The sequence below is a fragment of the Protomyctophum parallelum genome (assembly GCF_964188405.1).
Source record: "Protomyctophum parallelum genome assembly, chromosome: 2".
In the NCBI taxonomy this organism is placed as follows: Eukaryota; Metazoa; Chordata; class Actinopteri; order Myctophiformes; family Myctophidae; genus Protomyctophum; species Protomyctophum parallelum.
In genome coordinates this window covers 52,958,933-52,986,039 of record NC_139699.1, presented here as the reverse complement: position 1 = coordinate 52,986,039, position 27,107 = coordinate 52,958,933, and the positions used below count along the sequence as shown (strand labels likewise).

At 40.8% G+C, this 27,107-nt stretch overlaps 2 protein-coding genes across 2 annotated transcripts in view; both read left to right on the top strand.

Moving 5' to 3' along the window:
• ctsh (cathepsin H) overlaps positions 1–27,107 on the top strand; it is a 111,489-nt gene that overhangs the window by 11,365 nt on the left and 73,017 nt on the right. The window lies entirely within an intron of this gene.
• On the top strand, positions 729–16,526 carry LOC310854774 (inner centromere protein-like). Its single transcript, XM_083759454.1, has 21 exons — positions 729–847; positions 1,718–1,873; positions 2,404–2,514; positions 3,318–3,538; positions 4,296–4,607; positions 5,038–5,083; positions 5,787–5,835; positions 6,834–6,894; positions 7,109–7,136; positions 7,348–7,426; positions 8,609–8,746; positions 10,710–10,819; positions 11,058–11,178; positions 11,278–11,400; positions 11,953–12,080; positions 13,033–13,135; positions 13,607–13,711; positions 14,282–14,329; positions 14,648–14,713; positions 15,787–15,877; positions 16,048–16,526. The coding sequence occupies exons 2-21, from the start codon at positions 1,737–1,739 to the stop codon at positions 16,221–16,223; spliced, it is 2,253 nt and encodes a 750-aa protein (XP_083615580.1). The 5' UTR covers positions 729–847; positions 1,718–1,736; the 3' UTR covers positions 16,224–16,526.

The window sequence follows — 27,107 nt, the reverse complement described above, 5'->3', positions numbered from 1 at the left end:
CCGTGGATATGCACGGCTTGAGATATCTGTGGATATGCACGGCTTGGGATATCCGTGGATATGCACGGCTTGGGATATCCGTGGATATGCACGGCTTGGGATATCCGTGGATATGCACGGCTTGGGAAGCCGTGGATATGCACGGCTTGGGATACACTGCCTTGTCTTCCTTCTCAGAATGCATGTGGATTCCAAGGGATTCGATTTCCCAAAAGTTGCATAACTGATCTCAGTGATCTGACAGTGCCTGAATTCCTCTCAGACGCTGATGTGCATCACTTCAATGTCCACAACTTCAGTTATGATATTTAGCGTGGTGACTTCTCCTTGCACCAGCCATCCAAATACACTTTCCAGTGCAACTAGTCCTTCATTCAGTCTCCATTTTTCCTGTGACCATTTTCCAATATTGGTCTCCGCCAATTAGGCCCCAGAAACAGAATACCAGACACCCTTAGCAGACACCACGCCACCCTGGGTGTTTTTGTTTCACCAGACCTCCCCAGACTGGCTAGCCGCTAGACCGGTCCCCCCCACCAGGAAATTGAAGTTGAAATCCACTGCTCCCTCATTGGTTGTTTTTTTTTAAAGTTTGAGCCTTCCCCTTTTGTAATCCCTTGGTCATCCATATCAGCCAATGGGTTCGAGGTTCCTGTGCGACGTCATCCTACGGAGCCTTGTGATTGGTGGAAGTGATTTTATAGAGAGCAGTTGAAAACTTCCAGTATTTTCAGCGGCAGGCGGCAGCTGAGCTCAGTTTTGTTTGAGAAGAGGAAGGCAACCATAACAGATTTAAAACCAAACTTTTTATTATTTTATCATCTACTTTAAGAGGTTTCCCAACCAGGTAAAGCACGTTTTCATTCACCTTTACTTTATTTTATATCGTTTTTAAAGAGATGAGCGGTTAGATAACTGGTGCTAACATGGGTGTTCATCCTACGACGGAAAGAAACGAGAGAGAAAAACATCCGGCAGATCTACAAGCTCACAACGCGACGCTTTGCTACGCGCTGTGGTCTGGTACATCTGCTAAAAACTCCTAAAGCGTGTCATGTTGTCGATGGAGAAACGTTTGTAGGAAAACAAAACTATATGGTATTTCGTCAACGACCTTTATAAATGATAAACTTTTCTTTTTGTACCAAATGATTAATCTCTACAACGAACAACTTGTGAAAGCTGCTTTTGTAGTTTTGTTTTCGACTATAGGAGATAGCCTAAATCACTATTAATGATTGTGTTTATAATATACATTGATATTGTGTTATGTGTATTGTACCTGGATCATTGGACGGGGGTGTTGGATATAGCGTGTATTTGTCATAGTTCCGTTTGGAACCCATATCTACGCACGCTTTAGCTCCGAGATAAGTGCAGAATAAATTGCAGATATTGACTTGTTGAGGCACTACAGTGTTTTTAGCAGTGGTGGGAACTAAGTACATTTACATAAGTGCTGTACTACTTGTAGCACACCCCTCCATCCCAGAGACGAATATTGTGCCATTACTACTCTACAATTATTTTAAATCTTTAGTCACTTTATAGATTTTGATTATTTTCTTTAAAAAAAAAACTGTCTATTGGATTTTAGTTTTTCCCCCAAAGAAATTGGCAGCTTGTGTATCTGCTAATTTTAAATACCCAAAGTATAAAATAAGACTAAAATGACACGGATGCTTCCCCAGCTTTAATGTGTTTTAATGTTCCATAGTTTTTAGTCTGCATCCATCATGGCCTTCCTGGAAGCCACTCAGACCATCTCCAGGATGATGATGCAGAAACTGGATGACTTTGTGTCTGAGATAGACAATGTCCACATGGTGTGGCTGAAGGAGATTGAGCAGGAGGCATACCGCATGTTCTCTGGGTAGGTTTTAAACCTTTTTGGGGTCCTCTTTAATACAAGAAATGTTCATCGATTAAAAAAAAAGAGGTGCTGTTGTAACGTAATGAATGGCTCCATTCGTATAGTTGTTCAATTCTTCATTGGCATGATGAGAAGACAATGACATGTGTTTACATTGCCAGCTACTTATTGTGCTTGTTCTATACCAGGGGTCTCCCTGTTCATTAACAGGGGTCTCTCCAGTCGCTCGTAAATACAAATTTGCCGAAAATGGCAGTAAACATCTGTACGTGTGCAAGGTTTCTCAATCTACAAGGGAGGGGGGCAAGTATAGAACCCTGGGGGAAGTATATAGTGGCACCAGATCGACTATGAATCACCCCATTTAATGGAAAGGAATTGACTCATAGACTGGGGATATTTGAATGTAATTCCTTTCCATTGAATGGGGTGATTCATAGATTGTGTCATAGGTACTGAGGTGGTGAAATATAGTGGTCCATGTGAATCCAGCACTGACCTACAGTTGATGCTACTTGTCTTTATTGCAGTGACTCTAGCACAGAGCCGGAGCTTATGCCAAAAACACCATCCCAGAAAAGAATCCCACGCAAGAAGCGGATTTCTATGGGACTGCAAGAGGAGGCTCGTACCAGGAGGAGGTTGGTTGCTTACGTTGGCATGGATTAATGTCAGTCGCCATTTCATTTATTTGGATTCCATAGAAGGCAGACTTCTATGAAAGCAAGTTGCACAACAAATGGCCGATCTACAAGCTCTCGTAAGAGCTTGTAGATCTTACGTGTCATAAGAGCTTGTAGATTGGCTATTTTCTGTTTAAGATTGGAGCTTTTGAAGTTGTCAAACTGACAGTCTTCACTGACACATCTTCCATAAAATCTTAATGGTCTTGGATATTTTCATATAATAGCAAAGGCTTACATATTGTATTAATTGTTTAGGAGTCCACGCTGGTGTGGAGGGCTCCTTTCATACTGTTACACCAAACGCATAGTCCATCCATTCTCTTCTTTTTCACTTTTTTTTTAATTAACTTTGTATAAATACTGTGTCACTTTATAAAAGTGTCAAAGCAAACAAAATGGTAGGAGCGCAGCGCAGCGCAAACCAAGAGTAGGGAGTTGCTGAACATGGGAGACAAACTTTAAAATGGAAAGGAGAGGTCGCATAGCTTGTTGTCCTGATGCCAAAAATATTTTATTGTTACCAACGTTTCGACAAACCCTTCTTCAGGGTACCTGATATTTTTGCCATCGGGACTACGAGCTGTGCGACTTTATGAAAGTGTACAAATAACTTGCCTTTTTTGTAGGTTTCATGGAGTAAAGTTAATATCAGTATTCTATGGAAGCATATTGCATGTTTTCACAAATCACATAAAAGGATTTGGTCATACACATTATTTCAGTTGTGAGATTTATTTTTGCTTTATTTAATCTATGAGGTTTTCCAAGGGGAGGCGCAGCAACCTGGCTGCCTCCTCTGTGAAGAAGCTGGACCTGGTCTTCGAGGAGGAGATGGAGCCCAAGCCTTCCACTTCCTCTGTGGAGCCCCAGCCTCCCACCTCCTCTCTAGGCATGGTCTTTCAGGAGATGGCAGATGAGGAGCAGCCGCCACAGTGCACTGTCAAAGCAGAGCCAGTAGAGCAAGACACCTATATGAACGGTAGGCCCTAAAATAAAGTGACCTGCTCACAGTCTGCACTTTCCTCCTTCATGCATCTGGTTATTTAAGAAATGTTCCTTTTCCGTGATCTGGTGGCAGAGTAGTAGAATAATTTTCCTGTGTTTCTACTTTCTATGAGTTGTACGTACTACCAACCAGATCATGGTTGCACCCTCTAGCGGTCTGGGTGTCACTCACTTTGGAGAAGTAGTTAGTCAGGTATGCTGGTACAGAGCGTCGCAGTCCCGCCCCCTTTCATGATGACGCCAGGCCCAGGAAATAGTTCCCAATGCATTTCCCATAGACATTTCAAAATGTATTTATTTAAAGACCTTATAAGCGTTGTCCAAAGCCAATTCTTGTTGTGACAAATCATGACAACAAACACAATATTTTGGACCAAACAAATAATTACAAAGAAGAAACAACAAAAAAAGTGTTGTAACCTGCCGTTTTCTTCTTTCTGATTATTTGTTCAGCCCGATATATTGTGTTGTCATGATTTGTCACAAGATTTGGCTTTGTATGAGGCTTAAAAGGTCTTTAAATAAATACTTTTTGAAATGTGAGGAAAATGAACAGAGAATAATTTCCTGGGCCCTGGTAGGGGGCGGGACTGCGACGCTTTATAGAGGTCGAGGACACTGTCCCTTAATCATGTTAAATACCAAGCGTGATCAGTTAATGGTTGGGACAAATGTCATCAGATGGTGGTTCGGTCCCTAGTGAACGCTTCCCTTCCACGTTCTGCCCACAGAGCATCCTCCATGTCTGGTGTCAACCATGCTGCCGGAATCCCAGGTGAATATCTCTGCCAACGACCGGCGCTCTGCCGAGGCAGCCAGGCCTTCACAGCTGGTGGCTGTTGTAGAGCCACAGGCCTCCCCAGGCCGTACGGCCACCAAGGTGGCCATAGCGGGAAAGCCCACCAGGCCGCGCGTCTCTCTGATGCTGCGTCACTCGGCAGCAGGCCTGCGGGGGAGCCAGACCCTGGAGTCTGTCCGCAGAGCCTCCAGGAGGTCACTCTTGAAGAAGGTCATCGCTCACGCCTCCAACTTCAGTGGCACTGGTAAGTGCCCAGTAGCTCAAAGTGTTCACATGAAATGTTCATTAGCTCGAAGTGTTCACACATAATGTTCAGTAGTAGAATGCAGTGCTACTTTAAGTGTAGATTTATTTTCATTTTCACATCACAGGTTTACAGTTTTTGTGTAATGTTGTATAGTTTATTTCCATAGAAAAGGAGAGTAGGGGGGTTTATCAAAGAAATTATTTACATAGTACCTGGGTGCATGAGCACTCAGCATAGCAGCAGATGTATTCTATACATGATATACTATGGTGTGTGTGTATGTATGTATGTATATATATATATATATATATATATATATATATATATATATATATATATATATATATATATGCGCATACACACCGCCATCAGTTTGGAGTGTTGGATCCTTTAGGTTGAATGGTGAATAATTTTCTTTCCATTGTAGAAGATTCTTCTGCAGAGATGGATGATGAGGATGAACACCAACCAGAGTGAGTCTTTATTCTAATTAAATGTGTAATGTTTACTTCACTCTGTGACGGATGGATCACTTGCCTTTCCTCCACTTTTTTCCTATCCCACCAGGACTTGTGTATTAATTACTTCCCTATTCAACTGTGTTGTTGAGTGTAATCCTACTATTTAAAGCAGGGGTTCTCAGTTTTTGGCTGGGGACCCACACATTCTTTGGCCATGTCTCGCGACCCCGGCACAGACCCCCTCCAACAATACAAATTGGCCACTATTAATAACCTTAATGGAGAGAAAATACATCACAAATAAATACTGAAACCAGATATAATCATTAAGGAAAGTTTATGCATGCAATGTGTATTATGTACTCTAAATTTCCATTTTCCAGCCATTCAGTTGCAAAAACTTTTCCCTGAGGGGTCACGACCCATAGGATAGTTGAGCCAAAATTCCCTCATCAATTACTCGCACCATGGAGACTTGAGTTCATGGATATTTGGATTTTGTCACATTCCCAAACCAATAATTTCATAACCTGCTGTGCAGAGGCTGCACTTCTGGTAGGAGAGACAAAGGAGACTCTTTGTGTCTCCATAGGGGAACCACTGCTGGTCATCAAATTATTGGCTTAGGAATGTGACAATACTTTCAGAAACACAAATGCATATCATTTTGGGGTTCCTTTATGTTCCTAAAGCTTTGCAAACGTTTGTCTTTCAGGAAACAGTCGGAGGCTGCGGAGGTTTTCACTGAGACTGGGCAACCAGAGGTCTGTCTATGAACATTAAATTACCGTATGTCTACTAGGGCCATACCCGTTCTAATGCGATATAATAGATCACATTGATTGGGATGGAATTGTTAACAGATGATCTTGGGAAGTTTGGTTGAACTTGGCCACAAAATGTATGTTATATAAGATAGATATATTGTCATAAATAAATGACTGTCATTGCATCTCTGTATGTATTTATCATTTTATTTTACCAACGGCACGGGATGGCGGTCATTGCGCTGTCACAGTAATGTAACTTTGGGAGTGTATAGCCAAATGGAACCGCGCATTCCATGTTGTGGTCTCGAAACACCACATGACGGTGCATGTGTTGGTGCCAATGCACCTAACGTTGTTTCGGAGTCAGAAAAACAATGCTTTTCCAATGGGATTCACATGGTTTGACCAACCATTTGTGTTCTGTAGGTGTGTATGCGACCTCAGACATTCTGACTTTCAGACAGACTTTCTGACATCCGGCGGGCAGCGTTTCTTAAATTTAGAATAGATTGTACATTTCATTAACATTTTATCTATAGATATCGCGTGATATTATTTTCATAATGGATGTTTGACTGGAAGAGTGGTGTAGCGTTTACTAAATTAGTTTTCTGTCTTGTGGTAACGGTGTTTTCTCTTCAGCAGGTGGTAACGGTTAGGGCTGTCACGATTACACATTTAAGTTGACGATTAATTGCACTTTATGATTTAATTTGAATAGAATTATTTTTTTCTTAAGTTTGGCTTTTTAGGCTTGGTAATAAAAGTGCACAGGGCAGATACACTATTACTGGCATTTTTATAAATTAAAAAAAATTGTGGAAAAGGCTGATTTTAAGTTTACGTGTAAACTTGTAGATCAGCTATTTCCACCTTCTGTATGAGCATTTTTCAACATCGACACAATTATGACAAATTGTGATTCTCTCAAATTGCCATTAGACGATGTAGTAATTGTGACAACCCTAGTAACAGTGTTTTCTCTCCAACAGCAGGTGACTGTCAGTGGCAGCAGTAGTGTCTCTGCTGCTGGGAGCTCAAGATCACACACGGGTAAGGCCTGAGGGGAAATGTTAGGGTCTACATTTCCCAAAAGGAGAAAAATGCACGCATTTCAGTGTAAAGCGGGGATAAAAGTATCCACCGGACATAAAAACTATTGACCAAAGGGGCAGCAGATCCCCACAAACTGAACTCTAGGAGTTTGTACATTTAAATCAAATGTATTGTACAAATTAATGATTTTAAATGTCCTTTCTGTTTGTAGACCAAGCAGTTGTTCAGTCACCTGTGAGGTAAGTACTGCTTTTGATTCATGTGTTAACTGTGCTGGCTTTTGTTTAGTCAATTTATGATGTTTGAACACCGGCAAAAAGTAAATGGCATTTTAATTTGTCAGTCAAACGGGTTACATGGTGTCCAAAATGTCAATAACATAATGATTTATGCCCAGTATGAGCCGATGAATCATGGATTGTATGTTAATTTAAACTTCATCGTCTCTAGTAGAGCTAGGAGTTCCAAACGAAAGGCTGAAGAACACACAGACAGCAGCCAGAAGAAGACTAGCCAGAAGAACACTGTGGTAAGATAAACGTGTTCATCATTGAATAAGTTATAACTGTTCTTGACGTATTGGTAGATTTTATTTTATCTGCACAGGCTGTTATAAAACTGCTTTAAACAAGGTGATTAAAGCTAAGTGATAAGTGCAGCTTTAAGGTAAAGCCCTGCATGGGACAAAATCGGTGGACTGGTCCTGTGGAGCCCCGCTCAGCCCCAACCTGTCTGCAGGTTATGGGCATAAAGCTGTGCAGTAGACTAGCACAGCAGTTTCCAAACCTTTTTGGCTATGCACCCACTGTTGCCTCCAGACCTAGCTGATGCACCCCCCACATGGAAATATAAATTGCAACTATATAGAGACATACATTTCCTTTTTTTATCCACATTATGTGAACCTGAATATGGCATAATATATGCAGCATAGGCTATATTCTGCATTACTTGCCATATATTGGATTAATGTTAATATATATATTTAAAATTAAACCATAGGACCACCATTAGACTTCATGTCGCACACCGCACCGCAGCAGTTTGGGAACCAGTGGACTAGAGAATAAAGCCACACACTAACAACATTGTTTCGGAAGGGGCTTTATAAATAAAATGTAAACAACTAAGGTGCTTTAATACAAGTTAAAAACGGTGGAAAATGACACTATGGTAGTGTAATACTACAAAATACGGTACAAGGATTAAAGCTAAACATTGACCTGTACAGGTGAGTTGGATTAAAAACTCCATTGGGGAAAAATCTTAGAACAGACTAGAGAATGAAGCCATACAGTAGAGCATGGGTCCCCAATAGGCGGCCTGCGGGCCATTTGCGGCCCACAGAGCGCCCCCTTGTGGCCCATGAAAGAATTTCAAAAAAAAAAAAAATGTTTTTGTTTTTTTTAAGGGTCCCAGATATAAATGGCATTAAATGGGGGTCAGTAGCCTATGCATGTCAAACTGGGCATCCTTTTCAAATGGGGTCTTGCCCTGAAAATGAATTTTCAGGGCAAGACCTCGACCTCGCGCGTGCAGACTCGGCCCCCAGCCTGGTACGCTAGTCAAAATATGGCCCTTGAGGAAAATTAATTGGGGAACCCTGCAGTAGAGCATAAAGCCACGTAGTAGACTTGTCACGAGACTAGAGAATGAAGCCAAGTTATGGTTATGAAAACAAATGGTGACTGTTCTGTTTTTTCCCCCCCAGGTGAGACCCAACATGAAGGCCTTCTTCCAGACTGTCCACAGGAACCAGATGTTAATGATGACTCCCAGCTCTCTGGGTCGCACAGGTGTCATGAAGTCCTTCATTAAACCTGCCACTCCTCTGAAGGTGGACACAGTGGTACGTCAACACACTGTAGTAATGGCTACTGTTGGGATTCTGCTCATCAAGTCCAGTTCTTGGCAATCAGTGGCCTTGGCTCAGCCACTAGTGGGAAAGCAGTTATAGAAGTTGTTTAGATGGGACGGTACTGTACAAGAGGCCTGGGTTGTTCTCAAGTCTGATCTTTAGGACTGAATGTCCACACTATTAAATCTGATCTTTAGGACTGACTGTCCACACTATTAAATCTGATCTTTAGGACTGACTGTCCACACTATTAAATCTGATCTTTAGGACTGACTGTCCACTTATAGATTTATTAAATTGGATCTAGGTAGAACTATGAATGTTGGGTAATGCAGTGTTGTAGTCTAGAGTTAGAACTATGCATATTTTCTCAAAGATTCTAGAACAAGAGATGAACCTCTGTGATTTTGGATCACCACTAGGTGGCACATCACTCCAAGATGGCTGCAGTGCCTTCTACAGTATGTAACACTTCAAACGTGCTTGCACATGCACCCTGACATTCTGAATGAATGTTACAAATGTCTGCTTTGATCCATTCATAAATATGAGTAAACCAATACGAGAATAGGATAAAAACAAGTTTATTTTGAACAGCATGACTTTTAGAGCTGTGGGCACACCTTCTCCATCATGTAGCTTTGTGTGTCCATATGTCTGTTTAGAGTACCAAAATGGTGCTGTTGAGCTTCACTCTGTGCACAGGTGCATGATGGGAAGCTGAGTGTTTATGTGCAACATCAGTTATTTTCAGTGTCCCGGAGTTCAGTACAGTATAACTACATTCTAGTTCCACCGCTCACTTCACACTGGTGTGATTGTAATGTCTTTTAAAGCAACCGGAAGTTGCGTCATCACTCCAAAATAGCGGAGGTGCTGGTTGTTCCTATGGGACTTAATGGGAGCTTCGTTTCTTGTTCTAGAATCTCTTTGGTGTTAGAACTATCAATGCTGTTTAATGTTGTTTTAGTCCAGAGCTAGAACTATGAATGTTGCAGGGGTAATGTAGTATGTGTTGTCTCCTTTCCAGCAGACTAGGGGTGTTGTGGTAAGTGTGATGTCACAACGTTGTTGCTACTGGACAACTGCTCTCATTGGTTCTACTACTTCACTAATTAATGTGTTGGTGTTACAGCAACTCTTTACACCAGGGCTGTCAAAACTCATTTCAATTTATTAATGTGACTCTTGACAGTCCAGGCTGTCTATTGTGCACGCTTTTTGACTAATTGCCTTGTTTTACACCATTCAAAAGGGATTTTTCACTTTTGTAACATCCATTCAGGCTTTTGTGTGTATCCCGGGCACCTTTTTTGTTTTAAGTTGCTTGATTCTGTATTTGGATACTAGATATCCATTTAATTAGACGCGCCACCGGCACATTCCTATACAAACTCATTCTAACTTCAAACACTATATTTAGACTCTTAATGTCATTGGTTCTGGTAGTGACTGATATTGTCCTTCTAATGTGTGCGGTGGCTTTTTATTATTTATTTTCTTTTGTGTGGCACATTTTGAAAGGTAAAGTTGAACTCTCTGGATTGGAACATTACTGATGGAACACCTTCATCTTTTACCTAGAAACCATTAACTCTTCAATAACATTGAAACGATCACAAAGTTCAATGTTTTCATGTTGTGATATTGTCCTTTTTTATTTCCACCTGGGAAGCTGGGAGTTGCGACAGTATTACTAAAACCCAATCAGTCCACACCAATGATGCAGAATGCAACCACTTGAAACAAAATCCCCCAAAACTATTCAGCAATTTCTGTCTGAAACGCATTGTAACAGTTTGGGTGCAATGTGAACCGTTGGTGAAGGACTGTCTTCAGGATGACTTGACCTGCAGTGCATTTTCGTTATCTTTTAGGACTGGGTTAATGGGTTGAAGGACTTAATTTCTTCAGGATGGATTGAACTGCATTGCATTCGTTTGTCTCGTTTTAGGCAAAAGAACGCCAGAAACTGGAAGCGCTCAAGAAGAAGCAGGAGCAGGAAGAAGAGAGGATACAGAAAATAGAAGATGAGAAGAAGAAGAAACAGGAGGAACTGAAGAGGTACATGAATTGTAGAAGACGTTTATAGAATCTGCCTCAGGGCGAAATTAGTTCACTTTATAACTGTGTTCGGGTTTGTTTGGTACATTATATTTGTTATAACACAGCTCAGTCACACACACATTGTTTCATCCTTATTAATGATCAAATAAGTTCTTTGGCAGAGAAGACTGTCATTCTTCATGGGCTTATTTGCTTAACCCATTTCCTGGTCATGTTGTGACCTTGATGTTTGTAGGAAGAGGGAGGAGAGGCTGAGGAAAGCGGTGGAAATCAGAGCCAAAGAGGAGCAGAAGGAGGAGGAAAAGAAGAAAAAGATGGAACAGAAACGAGCTCAGTTTGAGGAGAAGAACGACAAGGTGACAAACTCTCCTTCATGTCTTTCCTGATGACATAAAAAATTATCCTCATTTCATTGACTCTTATTTATGTTTAATTATTTTTTGTTTTGTTCCCAGCTTCGTGTTGAGCGCTTGGCGGAGGAGAAGCTGAAGAAACAGCTGTCGTTAAAACACCAGGAGGAGATTGACAGCAGGAGGAAACTAGAGGAGGAGACGAGGCTGAGGAGGATTCAACAGGCTGTGAGTTCACTGCAGATCACCTGACGACATTTATAATTACTAACTTTTGTTACTTTAATATTTGTTGGTCATTGTAATTTATTCGGTCACAAATTAATCACCTGGTCATTGAATCATTTCTATTGCCAGTACCCATTTTAATTTGTAATATTTGTAGGTCATTGCTTATCATCGACTAACCCTCCCTGGCCGGCCTTACTTACTACTTGTTAACTGATTCAGTCATTAAAATCAGCCTTTTCATTCTAAATAAATCAAATCTTCATATAGAAATACTCGCAACAAAATAATTGCTAGTTTACTGCAGTGTTCCCCTTCACTGTTTCATAGAAACAAATTAATCCAAAACAAGTCTCTCGTTTTGCACGTTTTTCAGGAAATGTTTGAGCCTCCAGACTCTTCCTCATACCTTCGACATAGGAGGGGCTAGCGCCCCTCAAAAATGTGTTCATAAATTTCATTTCCATGTGGGGGAGGTAATTGGATGCATGGCCAAAAACGTTTGGGAACCACTGATTTAGCTTAATGTTTTGTGCATTTTCTCCCCAGGAGGAGGAGGAGGAGAAGCGTCAGCAGGCCCTGCAGGCCAAGAGGAGAGCAGAGGAGGAGGCGCACAGAGCTCACAAGCTGGCAGAGTTGCGCAGAGCTCAGGAGTTGAAGGAGCAGGAGAGGGCTGAACGGTACGAACTGCACCCTGAGGGGAATACCACTAATTTTCAACATTTTACTATAAAGGTATATTAATGACATAGTAAAATGTTGAAAATGAGTCGTATGCCTTCAAGTATATATTTGTATTGATTGAATGCTTTTTTGTGATAAATGTGAACGGCACATGGTACAGTTCGATATTTAAAGCTAAAAGGATAACAATCCTGGGGACTTGGGTCTGCTACTTTAGTGTGACCCTGTGGTGTGTGTGTGTGTGTGTGTGTGTGTGTGTATATATATATATATATATATATATATATATATGATCAAGTAGGGTGTTCATCACACCTGTGTGAATTGAGGGGTGCTCTTTTGATCATACATACTTTTGTCTTCAATGTGTGTGTGTTTACACAGACCCTTGAAGCTGGACATGGAAGGGGCTAGCGCCCCTCAAAAAGAAAAACACAAATGGAGAAAATGGGTTTCTGCGTGACACAAACAATTGTGTTTTTTGGGCTGTACTTTGTGGTTCAGTACTAAAGACAACAGGGCATTTCACTTACGTTTTATCATCTACTCGGGTATATGTGAGCAACTGAGCACCCCAGACAGTTTTTAAGTTACTTGATTCAGTATTTAGATACGTGAGGCGGTCGTGGTTTGTCCGATTTTTCATTTTTAATATATATTTTTTTATTCTTTAGTCTCCGTCGCACAGCAGAGTCTGCCACATTTTCCAAGATAAATGAAAAACCATGGCCCCCTCATGTATTAGGAGGACAGTATCATCAGTCAGAAAAAAGACTGTTTTCAATTAATCTATCATGGTTAAAATAGTTTCAAGTTGTAATAGGTTTGTATAGGAAGGCGTGGGGCAGCTAAAATGAATATCTAAATACTGAAGTGAAATACCTTTTTAACAACAATGTGTAATAGTGTTGCAAATAGTTTGTTCAAAGTTGTATTGTTTGTCTTCAGGGAGCGAGCAGAGGCTCTTCAGAAGGAAGTAGAGAAAGCTGCCAGGGAGAAGGAGAGGAAAGAGGCTGAGAAAAGAAAGGAGCTGGAAGACCAGAGAAAGAAGGTAAACAAACAAGTTGTGAGTAATGGTTTAGTTTTAACCTGCCATTGACGTAAAATTGCGTCCTCTCCAACACTTGACCATTTACTTAAAATTACTATTTACTGTTGCTGCTGCCTCCCACAATTTTCTAATGTTTCCGGTCCTCCAGTCGGGACTCGGGAGCAACAGAAGCTCCGATCGGAACAAGAACAAAAAGTGGAAGTGAAGCCTCCTCCCCACTTCTGTTTCGTCTTTACAGTCATGCAAATTTATCCTAATGTAAAGCAAAATCTAACCATATGTTTCTTAGCAGAAATGAAAAAATACATTTTAAAGATATTTTTAAATATATTTTCGGGAATAAATTATTAACGGATGCCAGCTTCTGTGTTCGGATTTCGGGAGGTGTAGTTCCATACTCTAGCATTTGGAGATTGTCGAATAGTTGTCTGGCTATGCTGAGACATTATTGACACTCATCTACTGCTGTAGGAAGAGCAGCAGAGATTGGCTGAAGAAGATCGGGCAGCTCAACGATTGGCTGAAGAAGAGCAGGCTGCTAAACAGAAACTGGCTGAAGCATCAGCTAAGATACAGGTCAGTTTGCAGAGAATCTCATCTGTTAATCATGTATTCTACCATTAATTATCTAGACTTTAGTTACCCCCCCACACACAATCATTGTACAGTTGTGGCCTCCTGACTAATCTACTTGAATACCCCTGCCATATAGGATGATGAACAGGTATTTAATATACCATGTAATTAGTGATGGGAGCTTAATCGGCAAACACATCGGTATCGGACGATTTGAGTTGTTTTCAGATTAATCGGCATTGGTTCCATTAATCAATCAGACAATTTAGGATTAATTAATCAGTCCGATTAATCTGTCTGTCTTTACAGATGAACAAGCCCAAAGTAACTGATCTACAAGCAAATCTGACTTGCCTAAGCCTGCAGTGCCTGTTACGCTACCCTGTTACGTGTATTTTTCATAATGGACAAAATTATTATTTTTCAATACAGAATGAGATATCGACATTGGTAATTATATGGTTGGCCATAACTGCAATTAATTATATCTATATCGGCCAAAATGTCTCATCAGCACATCCCTACATCCCTACATCCCTAATATCAAGTTCATATTTGTGTTTCCTCCAGCAGCCTTTAGGAAAGTCTGCTGGCCTCAATGTGACGGTGGATGTGGAGGTAAAAAACACTATTTATTTAATGTATACAGTTATTCATTTATTTTTACACTTTATGTGGAGGTAAACGACATCCTGTTGACGACAACCTGTTTTTACAACGTTCAGCCATTGAAATTAGTCCTTCATTCCATCTTGGACAATATTAATAATTGACACAAATGTTTTTAGTTTTTTTTATCTACCGGTAATTGTAACAAAAGCTAAACATTCACTTAATGGCAAATGGTTGTCGTTTTGTGTGGTTGTTTAATGTAAAGTGTCCTTTGGGTTCATGAATGGCACTGTATAAATTCAAGCTATGATTGTGTTTGTTCAGAGTTCCATCATGAAGACTCCCACAGGGAAGGACAGACCTGGACTCAACGTTACTGTGGATGTTGAGGTACACTGTACACACGCGTTCTTTGGCATACGTCTTATCTAATTGGTGTAATTTTAACGAGCAACAGCTACAGAGATGTCTGGTGCTCAATGGGAGCAGAGTGCTTCTGACCCTCTTTTAGACGTTGTAAACTCGGGGAAAGTAAACATGGTCGGCCCAAACAGTAATCTGTACAAATGAATGGAAGGTTCGTACAGAGTCAAATCAAATGTGTGTCACAGATCTGCCCTGTTCTAAAGTGATAGCCTGGAAACCAGACAAATCTGCCACAGGAAAATAATCCCTGCTGAGATTGGGCTGGCACTCTGGCAGAGTGGCAGTTTGATTATTCAAAGTCAGTGAGACGTTTTTGCTGTGACGTTGGAATCTGTTTGTAACCGCCCCTTGGAAATAAATCTTCACACCGAAGTTCCAGACTAATATCTACGCATTGATATTAGACTGGCCATGCCAGGCTACTAAAGTGACATGCAAAATCTTTGCACGTACATCGGAGGAAAAGAAGCACCCCCTCCCCCAGTCCCCTCACTCAGATTTGCTAACGACACAGGGAGGTAAGCTGCCTGAACCTTCACTAAAACATGTCCTATTGAAAAGGTTATCCCTTGAGATGTGTCATCTCGTTGTCGAGGGGGTCCAAAACCAGGGGTCCTAGACCAGGGGTTCCCGAAGTTGGGGTCGTGGCCCCACATGGTGTTACCGGACACTGACGGTGGGGTTGTGGAATTATTTTAGGCCAACAACAATATTTGTATACAAATCTACATGTACAGGTTATTACTATATTTTGATATGATTTTTAACCTGATGCTATGTTCTTGGTTTGCCTGTGATGGTAGAATACTGTGTTTACCACCTTGTTTATTTTAAGTAAAGTTGCTCTGGATAAGTGTCTGCCAAATGCTAAGTTATCAAATAAACTACATCCGGAATGGAAAATGAATGTTGTAAATGAGATGTCGTAATAGTGATGCTGATACAATTGTTGATTTCATACATATAGACCTAGTGATACTGATGCAATCGTTCATAGGGTGTTGATGTGTATGCTGATTATATTGTCACTTCTACAGAAGTCTGACGACTATGGGATGGACCAGAACAGTGACGACTCTACGGATGATGAGTCGGAACCACGGAAACCCATTCCATCCTGGGCAGAAGGTGAGTCCAAGTTCCTCAACCCACATTTTGTAATGTGAATGGTGTAAAATGAATGGTAGCCTGTAGTTTTGCTTTTATGCTGTGTTCACACTGGCAGCTACATTCTAGTTGGTAAATGTGTGAATTTGTGTCAGTGTGGTTTAATGTAAAATGCTTTTTCAATTCAATAGGTCACAAGCTGCAGCAGGCTCTCCTCAAGGAGTACTTCAACCCTCCAGACCTCCATGCTCTGTTTGGACCCATCGTACCTCCCAACCTGGAGGAGATCTTCTACACCAAGAAACCTCGCTTCAATAAGAGGACCAGCTCCGCTGTCTGGCACTCTCCTCCGCCTATGGGAAAATAGGGTAGACGATTCCTACACGTCTGTAACTCTTGAGTGCACAAATGGATCTAGTTATGGTGGTCCTTGAAAATGCAAAAGTTTTCGAACCACCGGTATAGAAGATGTGACATTTCTCAACTGTTCCAAATGTGATGGAACAAATTCCAGATCCTCAATGTTGGATCTGGTTCTTCTGATTTTCTCCGGTTCCAGATTCCAACCCTATGGGAAACTAAAAGGTCTTTTGTAAATATGTTATCGTTTGTTGTCTTTTGGGGGTGGTCTTTTAAAGATTGTTTATGTTTTTGTTAATAAAGATACTGTCAAATGAACTGGTGTTCAGTTTGTGAATTTTCGGTGAAATCATGTTAAATTAGTAAATAATACTTACTCATTTAACATGTTTTAAATTAGTAAATTAATTAAAGTTCAACTTCCATCACAAAGTGAAAATAGCAATGTGCAGGTTGAGCCTGAAAGTTACTTTATAAATGTTGTTACTTTAAACAGTTACTTGGTTGGTTACTGCTTTCTGTGCAGACATTCTTAAAGTGAAACTTCACCCTTTTTGCCCAAAAATATATGTTAATGACGTTTAGAAGATTTAGAACACTTTCCTGGGCTGTCATACTGAGACTAGCCAAATTCCAATACCGCTAATCTCGGCCACTCGCTCACTCCAGCATGGTGGTGTTACAGTGAAATTGGTGACCTTCTGAAATATGTGACAATCGTGTAGACGTCACATAATGTCAGTCTGAATGTGAATCATTGCAGTTTGTTCATTTAGTTCAACCTAACGGTATTCAGGCCACGTTTTTTAAAGACCTCTATGTAAGTTCATGTATGAAGTCCACGAGATGTTCACATATTTCGACAGGTCACCAAATTCACCGTAATTTGCCATGCTGGAGTGGTCGAGTGTGAGTGAGCGAGTGGCCGAGATTTTGGGTATTGGAATTTGGCTATAGTCTCAGTATGACAGCCCTCCCCTATCAAGGAGCAGCAGTGCACCAAAGCATTATGGTAATTGTAGTCCAGGAAGGAAGTGAGCCCAAGGAAGTGAACCGGCCTGGCCCCCTGGGCCAGTTCCTGGGGGTCTGGAACTCTCCACCCCTGGGGTCCTCCACATGGTAACTGTCATTTCTCTACCGTTTCGGACGCCGTCCCTATGGTCGGGACTGATGCACTTGATCTGAGTACCTAAAAAGCAGATCCAATACATCGCCAAACCATAAATGTATTGCTCATCTTATATTCAATAAATATATTCCATCCATTCTTGAGTTGTCCCGACTGAATTTAGGCATTTACCATCTTAACCCAGAGCGACTTACATTAAGCAAGAATCAAAACCTCAATACATCACTACAGTACTTAAAAAGTAGTTATCATGATTCATACGTAAGCTAAGAACGTAATAGTGGAATAGCTACAGTATATAATGGAACTATGCATGTACAGTAGGCCCTATACTTTAGTGCTATGTCTACATACAAATGTTGGCTATGACAAGTGCTACAGGCCATGATGGTGTCTGAACACTGCTTCAGAGACCATACCACAAGTCCCAGAAGTGACGATAGTGTCACATCTGCTATTTTAACTTTGGTTTTCTTTTTAGGGTGACTGTCTTTAAAAATAAAATGGAATACTGTATGCGAGCGGTGCCCCAGAGGCAAATTCAAAGGTGTAAAAGTTATAGATGTATTTATAAATGGTGTTATAAAAAATACTAAGACTTAATTGGAACTTGTCAAAATGTATACCATACACTGTAAAAACTCACCCATTGGTTCTACAAACTCATTTTGAAGCCACTTTTTCAACTCAAAACCACCATCTTGGAATTTCCGTTCCTGAATAGCAACCGGAAACTAATGCTAAGGAAACTAAGGCGGGTCTAAGTAGAGCCAGTAGAAGCCCTAGAAGCATACCCTACTTTATCATCAATCAATTTAAAACATGAAAATTCTAATAAACTCAAAGCATGAAGTATTTTTTAGAAAGCCACATCCCCATTGTAATCAACGACATAATTATGCTGCAGCCAGTCCCTCTCTAGACTTATTTCAGCATATCCTTATAGAGCGTCGCAGTTCTGCCCCCTTTCATGACGAAGCCAGGCCCAGGAAATAATTCCCAATGCATTTTTCCCATAGACATTTCAAAAAGTAAAAAAGTGTTGTAACCTGCCGTTTTTATCTTCTTTCTAATTATTTGTTCTGCCCAAGAAATTGTTTTTGTTGTCATGATTTGTCACAACTCAAATTGGCTTTGTATGAGGCTTAAAACGTCTTTAAATAAATACTTTTTGAAATGTCTATGAGGAAAATGAACGGGAATCATTTCCTGGGCCCTGGTAGGGGGCGGGAATGCAACGCTCTATTGGCCTCAACTCCTCTTGAGCCGCCTAGAGACTTGTGTGTGTGTGTGTGTGTGTGTTTGTTGTACAGCTGTCCTGGGGGTCAGGTCTTCTCCTGTTTCTTCTTCCTTGGAGCAACTTGAATATCCAAGAGATGATGTCACCATGTAGATCCTTTAAAGCCAAGTTCAGTTACCACAGAGACCTGTCAAACATCAAAACAACTGTGTGTGTGTGTGTGTGTGTGTGTGTGTGTGTGTGTGTGTGTGTACTTGTATTACTATACTTGTCAGGGGGAAATGTCCCTACAAGTATAGTAGAATTCGCACAACGAAGATGGCTGATCTACATGCTCACAACTCAACACAGCACGACACATTGTGAGCTTATAGATCAGCTATTTTCTGGTGTAGGGTTAGAATGGCAAACAGTAGTTCTTTAAAATATTAAGGACTACTTCACCACTTTTCAATCTTCATTTTTTGGTCCTTACTAATGTTCATGATAAAATGCCAATTAATGTTTCTACTGTGTCTCATGGACGAGCTGTCAGCAGTTCAGAAACCCGTCAACCAGTAACATCCTCGATGGGGAATCCAAGCTAATAGAAACGGCATGAAAAGTTGCAATGTGATAATGGAAGCCATCATTCTCCCGATAATAAAGATCTAAACATATCAAATACAAAGTCACTGGTTGACGGGTTTCTAAACTGCCCACAGCCCTCATATGGGACACAGACTGAGTAGAAATAAATTGTGGTATTTTATAATGAACATTAGTGAGGACCAATTAAATGAAGATAGGTTGAAAAGTGGTGAAGTGGTCCTTTAATGTTATGCATAGTAACACAAACATGTTTATTGTTTATTAGGTTGTCGTAATTAGCTTATGCTTTGACAAGCTAGTCTTCCTGGGGTCCGACAGACAAACATTTAACATAACAAAGGCAATACTTAAATTGTTTACAAACACTAACTCAAAATAAAACATAGTAAATGAAATATAAAATAAGAAGAAATAAAAGTAGTGCAATTAAAACTGTCAACAAATTATACATTTGAAATTTTTCCCGGTGTTACTACAGGATGGTTTACATAAGGTGTTCTTTTAACTTGATTTTAAAGATGAATTTTGTATTTGTATTGGTTATACACTTTGGTAATGCATTCCAACCTATTACAGCTCTAGAAGATTTGAGAATATTTGTTCTTGGTTTAAGTGCCACCAAAACACCCGAACTGGCTTGACTAGTCATATGGTTATGTTCGTCTCTTACATGTACTACCTGTTCAAAGAAATAATGTATTTTCTTTTGTCCATTAATACATTTCTGAAAAAAGTGAGAATGTGTGCGTGTGTGATATTCCGGGGTGATAATCTCACCAGACCACACCGCTACAGGTATACCTCAATTCCCAGTACAATCCCTCTCTTTACTCTCTTCTCCCACTGTTCACATCACACAATCGATATTTATATCTTTTTTTCAGATAGTTTAAAATAAAACAGACCAAATTATATAAACATCAATAAACAAATCCCTCCCACAGGAAAAGTTAAAAATAAATAATATAAATATAAGTACTTTCTAATTTGTTCTTAAGCAAACAAAATGAAACATGTGACAAAGGCAGTGTTTGGTCCTGCAAGCCTCTTTGTCAGCGATATTAGCGAGGCTTGTTACTGCACCTGTCCGTCTGTCTGTGAGTCCCTCCGTCTGTGAGTTCCTCTGTCTGTAGTGTTCCCAGATTGTGAGAGAAATTAGCAACCAGGTCTATGAAAACAAGTCCAAAAGAAGCGACTAGGCTATTTGAAAATACCAGATCTACAAGCTCACAATGTGTCACATCAATGTGACATGTGAGCTTGTAGATCTGCTTTTTTTTTTTTTTTAAGTGACAAATGTGGAATATTTTGGAAACATTTCAACAACAAATCTGGTAACCATAACAAAAAATGAAATAAAAACGTGATCACTAATAACAAATCTGTTATGGGATTCTCTGGCACGGAATATTTGTAGAGGGTCCTTGGACAAATACATTAATATGGGTCCTTGACATGGAAATCACTGGTTTATTGGAAACAAGCTTATAATAAGCGGACATGGCAACACTGTCTGTCCACAGATGCTGTTGTCCCCTCACCCACCACCCGCCCAACCCTGGGACATTACCACTGTAATGTCCCAGCAGGCTTAGAACAGCATGTTCCACTGCAGCCTGTTATAGTTGTAATAGTGATTTACCGCATGCCTGTGGCACAGGCAACACATTGTTGCTGTTGGCCTTTTTATGTATTTCCCGCTCATAAATGTGTTTACTTATGCAACAGTGTGCCACACAAAAGTTGCAAAAATAGCCCATCCACAAGCTCAATGCATTGCTTCACCTTAACCATAACTACATCCATATGAACTGCCTTTATGACGTATTGGTACAATAGTTCATATGGTGTGTATATTGTACATCTGTATGTCCAAACCATAGACTGTAAAAAATATGGACAAAGCGTTCCCCGGGTCTAACATGAACGTAAAATGAAGCCTGTAATAATATGCTAATTCCTGATGTAAGTCGCCATCTTTGGTACCAGCTGGCCATTGGCTGGCTCCGTTTTGTATACCAGCTGGTCATTGGCTGCCCAGACAACGAGGCGGGACTTCCCCCCTTCTTCTCCGTTGGTTTTTATTTTGACTCGAGTGGGAGGGGAATCCCGATCATAGACTGTAATGGTAGCCACGCCCCTCAGAACATACGCGATGTTTTTTTTTCTTTATGGTCATTTTTTTAATTAATGGGACCATAATTTTCCAAAAAGAATATTATGACATTAGAAATGAGACTTTAAACTAGTGACTGGAAGAAGAAAGTATTCATGACCATGTTTATTAAGGTAATACAGTCTAGGTGAAGTTGGGCCAAAATACATGGGCCTCTATGGAGCTATGGGGCTTTTTGGGTCCGGTCCAGCGCCACAACAGGCCATTATATGAACTACCGATTTCAAATGAGGCTTCACGAAATATCTGGCTGACTGCTCCCCTGGTCCAAACCTGTTCCTTTTAATCATATTTATAAAATGTATTTACATAACATACTCTATACCATACAAATGTACTAGTTATATTGTATTAACATACTCTACCATACCGATGTACTACAGTAAGTATAATTGTATTAACTTACTATACAGATCTACTAGTTATTTTGCATTAACATGCTCTACAAGATTCGTTAAAATCACATTTTACTCGTTAACGTAATTCCCAATATTCTATTTTCAAACTAAAGAGGATTGAAGTGAAGCAACAACTATAGGCTTAAGTTTTTCTCTCTCTCATTCAACTGACTTTCATGACACATCTGGATGTATATATTTTATCCATACTAATTATTGGTATAATGTTCTGCCTCAGGAAAGCTGTCTTATTCAGTGCACAGAAGTTACTCATCACACCTGTTCCAAAAGGAGCATAGTGGAATTGCCTAATTATACAGAAAAAGAAAACACTGATAGAATTTCCAGCCTTCATCATAACAAAAGTCTTTTATCAGGCTTTTTTATTTATTTTTAAACATAATTATTATAAAAATGTAAAAAGAACCACAAAACCACAAAAAAATAAAGGGAAGCTCCGCACACTCCGATCTGTGCACAATCAAGGTATTTATTTTGCAAGCTTTCGGTCTACTGACCACCTTCAGGCATGCCTGAAGAAGGTCAGTAGACAGAAAGCTTTCAAAATTAAATATATGCTATTAAATTGATATATTATTACCGATTATTACCAATAACGATATTGCATTTTAAGGCCGATATCGGTCAATACCGATGTGATGACCTAGTAATTGCCCATCCCTACGAAGTACTAGTTGTTATTGTATTAACATACTCTACCATGCAAATGCACTAGCTATATTGTATATAATCTACCATACTGATGTAGTAGTTGTATACTATTAACATGCTCCACCATACAGAAATATGAAAACGTTTTATTTTTCTTCATTAAAAAAAGTCCTGGATTACAGTTTTAACTGGCAGCAGCAGTTTAGGCCGTAGAGGCGTAGACAGTGTTCTTTCAGGTTGTGTTAACAGAGGTGTAACAGAGAAGCAGGACTCTGTCAGTGGACAGTTCATGGCTGCATATTGAAAGGTCACAATTTTTCTTTTTTTATGTCCCAAGAGATGGTGATCGTTGCCACTGTGGAGAACTGGAGATGAGATTACTTTAGGCATTGCAGTCTGCAATGCCTGCTTCTCAGCAAAATCCTCGCTGTGAATTTAACTCTAGGTCTACAAGTGGTCTACAAGTTTGTTCCATGTTACACTCTTTGAGTTATAGATGCACTCTGGACAATCCCAGTGTCCAGGAACTAAAATAACAATCTAGTCATAGATACTATGAGGAGGCAGTGATGCTTACATCGTTGTGTGTGTGTGTGTGTGTGTGTGTGTGTGTGTGTGTGTGTGTGTGTGTGTGTGTGTGTGTGTGTGTGTGTGTGTGTGTGTGTGTGTGTGTGTGTGTGTGTGTGTGTGTGTGTGTGTGTGTGTGTGTGTAAAAAATAATCTAAACTAATACTGAAACTTAAAAAAAACAATAAAAGTGAACGGAATCTGGCAAACCCACTCTTGAAATTAACTTACCGGTAAACTAAAATTGATGATTTATTTTTTACAAAATAAAAACAACACACTTAATAGTGTAATATACAAAGACATAATAATTCTGGTTCTACATTTGCTTTCTCAAGGGCCAGGGTAACCACCCTATGTCCGATGGAGAGGCGTGTAGCATGGTGTTAGTGAAAGGTGATACTGTTATGCATAACGCCAGAGCTTCCAGTCACGTCATCTGTATCCTTATTAATTATTACTCTATTAATACAATGTTATCTTGAGGCAATAGCAACATCAAATCTGCTCTCCACTCACCCACTTATCTTAATTAGAGCGGAAATATGATACAAAAATAAAAATAGATATGTAATCAAAATCATCAAAAACATTTCTCCCCGTCTTCTTCCAGGTAATTCCCATCAGGGGATAATCTGTTTCCATCTGGTTCTGTTCTCTGCATCTTCCTTTGTCGCTCCAGCCACCTGTACAGTACGTCCTCTCTCACAGCATCCATAAAACTCCTCTTTCACCTTCCTCTTCTCTTGCCTGGCAGCTCCATTTTCAGCATCCTTCTCCCAATTAATGTACCCCTCATCCCTCCTCTGCACAACCTCACCTCTTGCTTCATCCCCAAACCTTCTAACCTGGGCTGACTGTAGTTATTTCTGATCTTATCCTTCCTTGTTACTCTTAATAAGAATCATAACATCCCAAATTCCCAATCCCCCTCAGTAAAACTGAGGCTGAAGCTAACTAAGTAGTTGCTAGATAGTAGCATATTTTAACCACTTAAGCCCAATGTACTTTAGTTGTATAAAACTATAGGTTTGGGCTGCTATGCGGACCTCACATCTAGAGTTTGGGCCGCTACGTGGCCCTCACACGTTGAACCGTAGATCCGACCAATAGTCACAGTGATGGGGTCTTTGCCAGAGTACCGTTTGTGCCCAAAAAGCCAGAACAATGACCTGCACCCTTCAAGCAGCGACACCTGGTTGGCTCAACCCATTCTTTGCCCGTATTGACAGGGACAATGACAGTGAGCACTCCACCAACAGTGAATGACACGGTTCCCTCACAGTGTGCAGCGCATGCTTGGCAGTGTGAACGCCACAAAAGCGGCGGAGTGTGATGGAACACCTGGACGGTGTTCTCCAGGACTGTGCTGCTGTTCAGCAGGCGGACGTGTTTACCGCCGTTATCATCACTGTTATTGTCTCCACCAGGCCGAAGGCATGTGGGGAGAGTATGTTTTGCACTCCGTCCGTCCTTTTGTGTGTCCGTCCGTCCGTGTGTCCGTGAACAGCTAATCTCGGCCACCGTTAACCCGGTCGATGCCATATTTTGCACACACACTCCCTGGATGCCAACCATGAACCTCTGCCCCAAACTTTCCAGAACGGCCTGTTATAGCGCCACCAGGAGGCCGCTTTGTGCAAAACAAGTTTTTGCACAGTACACCTACAGATTTTGTCCAAACATCACGCAAATTGGTACACAGTCTCTCTAGAGCCATTCAACGAAACGGGTCTTTCAGATTTATCAGACTCCATCCTGATTGGTTAAGATTGGCTTCCAAAGTTCACAGGAGTGCTCAGTTTCAAACAAAATGCTGCAAATCATGAACACATCGCGTGATTTCCGTGAAATTGTGCACCCACATTCCCACTAGGCCGAGGACGAAATGCCACATGAACAATTTCAACTCAGCCTCAAGGTGGCGCTATAACTGGCCGAAAAGTGTTTTTACCTCTAACTGCACGGATCTGTGGATAACCTGGTGGAGACCTGTGCCCGGAAGGGCACTTTTTCTAGTTAGCTACTGTTTCACATGCTTATAGTCAGTCACCATTGTTTCTGTGCCACATATAGCATCCATCATAAGGCTGAATGACTTTAGCCCGGTTGCATTGACACCCATGGTGACGAAGTCCTTTGAGAGAGTGGTCTCTGCATACCTATATTAAAATCACCATCCCGGCTACTTTAGACTAAACAAGTTCCCAAACAATTGGCCGAGACCTGGGACACATTTTGGGACCAAACCCCATCATGTTTTGTCCAAAACACACCTTTTGCCACTACTCCCCAAACATTTGTCCTAAATAATAATCTATAGTGATCAGTCAGATCAGTATCAGTCAGATTATGATTGCCTTACAAATGTTGCAGGCCCTGGGTAGGCGTTGTTACGGTCATAATTCTGCAATCTTATTATTCCGACCATTTGGTTTGTGTGAGGTCATGGTTACTAGGGGTGGAGACCTGCACACCCAGGACCACACTTTTTTAGTTGTCTCCACCAGGCCGAAGGCATGGCGAGACTATGTTTTGCACCCTGTCCGTCCGTGCGACCTTCTGTGATTACCTCATCTCCGGCACCGTTGGCTTGATCGCATTGGAACTTAAACGCACACTCCATGGATGGAATTCTTAAGTGGTGCAACTACTTCAAGTAGCTTTGTGTGTGCCTGCCTGCCTGGCTGGCTGGCTGGCTGTGTCTGAGCATGAAAATAGCATTTGGTTGGTTTTCAAAACCTAGTGTCACTGTTGGACCCCCACACGGAGTTGCACCACTCACACGGGTGTGATTTTATATTCTATCATGGTTGTCTAAGATTGACATCTAAAGTTTGCAGGTGTGGCCTGTTTTGAACAACATGCTTCAAATCATGAACGCAGCGTCCAATTGCTGTAGACCTATAACTTTGCACGCACATGTTGAGGAACAAATGCCACCCTTGCATTAGCCTGAAAGAGTTGTGCCCATTTTGCATATTCAATCTTTCATTATCTGTACCTTCATATTGGCTAAAGGACTCAGAGACTGGCATGTAATGCCCTATTCATTTTCATATATTTCTCATATATAAATATTGTGAATTTTCCTGTATTATGATTGCACTTTTGGGTTTTGGCTGAATGTTTGTATCGACACGGACAAGGGAAGGTGTCGTACCTACAGACACTATAAAAGTGACACTTCCTGTTGTTTACAGAATGCTACGCTCCAAGCCGAAACGCGTACGTTGTGCTGTCTGCTCTGCAGCATACTATGCCAACCATAAAATAATAAAGTGCCTTAAACGACCGTGAGTGCTAGTATTCTCTTCTTAGAGATTTCTTGTAAAGTTAACTTTCCCCCGACCGCGCCCGGTAAGAATGTACAGAGACATTGAGACGAATTGGAGTTGTGCGGGCTTCCTTGCTTCAAATTAGCCTGAAAGAGACCTATACTTTTCTGGGCATAGAGGGGCGGAACTATTTCCCGGCTGAGGCCGCCAGGCGACTTCTTATTGGTTCACCAACCTATGTGCCCACATCCCCATCCCCCTGCCCGCCTCTGCTTCCGACTCCACACAGCGGAAAACACTGACATCACCACATTTGGAGTGACGCCCCTCTGCACATGCCAGTTCTCATGACCAGGCGTTTTTTCTCCTCTGAAAGTAAAACGCCTGCGGTCTCCGAGGCTACCCTTGCATCAACCTTGTTCTGGATATATTTAGTCAGATAATCACTGTTTTTGCTAAATAGTTACTGTATCGATTTCAAATCATTGAATCGTATCGTATCACTATAATGAACGAATATCGTCCATGTATCGTATCGTCAACCATGTATCGTGATACGTATCATATCGCTGTTAAAGGGATTGTGACATAAAAATAACTTTTAGTAAAAAAGAAAATTAGCTCAATTGCTCACAAAAAACATGAACTTTTAACATTCAGTAGATTTTCTGTGGTCTGGGGTTTTCTGGCTCAAACAAGTGTTCAAATTTTCCTGCTGTTTGTGATGTCACCTCCTGCAAATCCCATATGTCAATGGGATTTGCCAGAAGATGTCACTGTTTGGCCTGTTTTCGTTGTAGCTCAGAAGGCTTCCAAACCCCAGAGAAAACTCCAGACCAC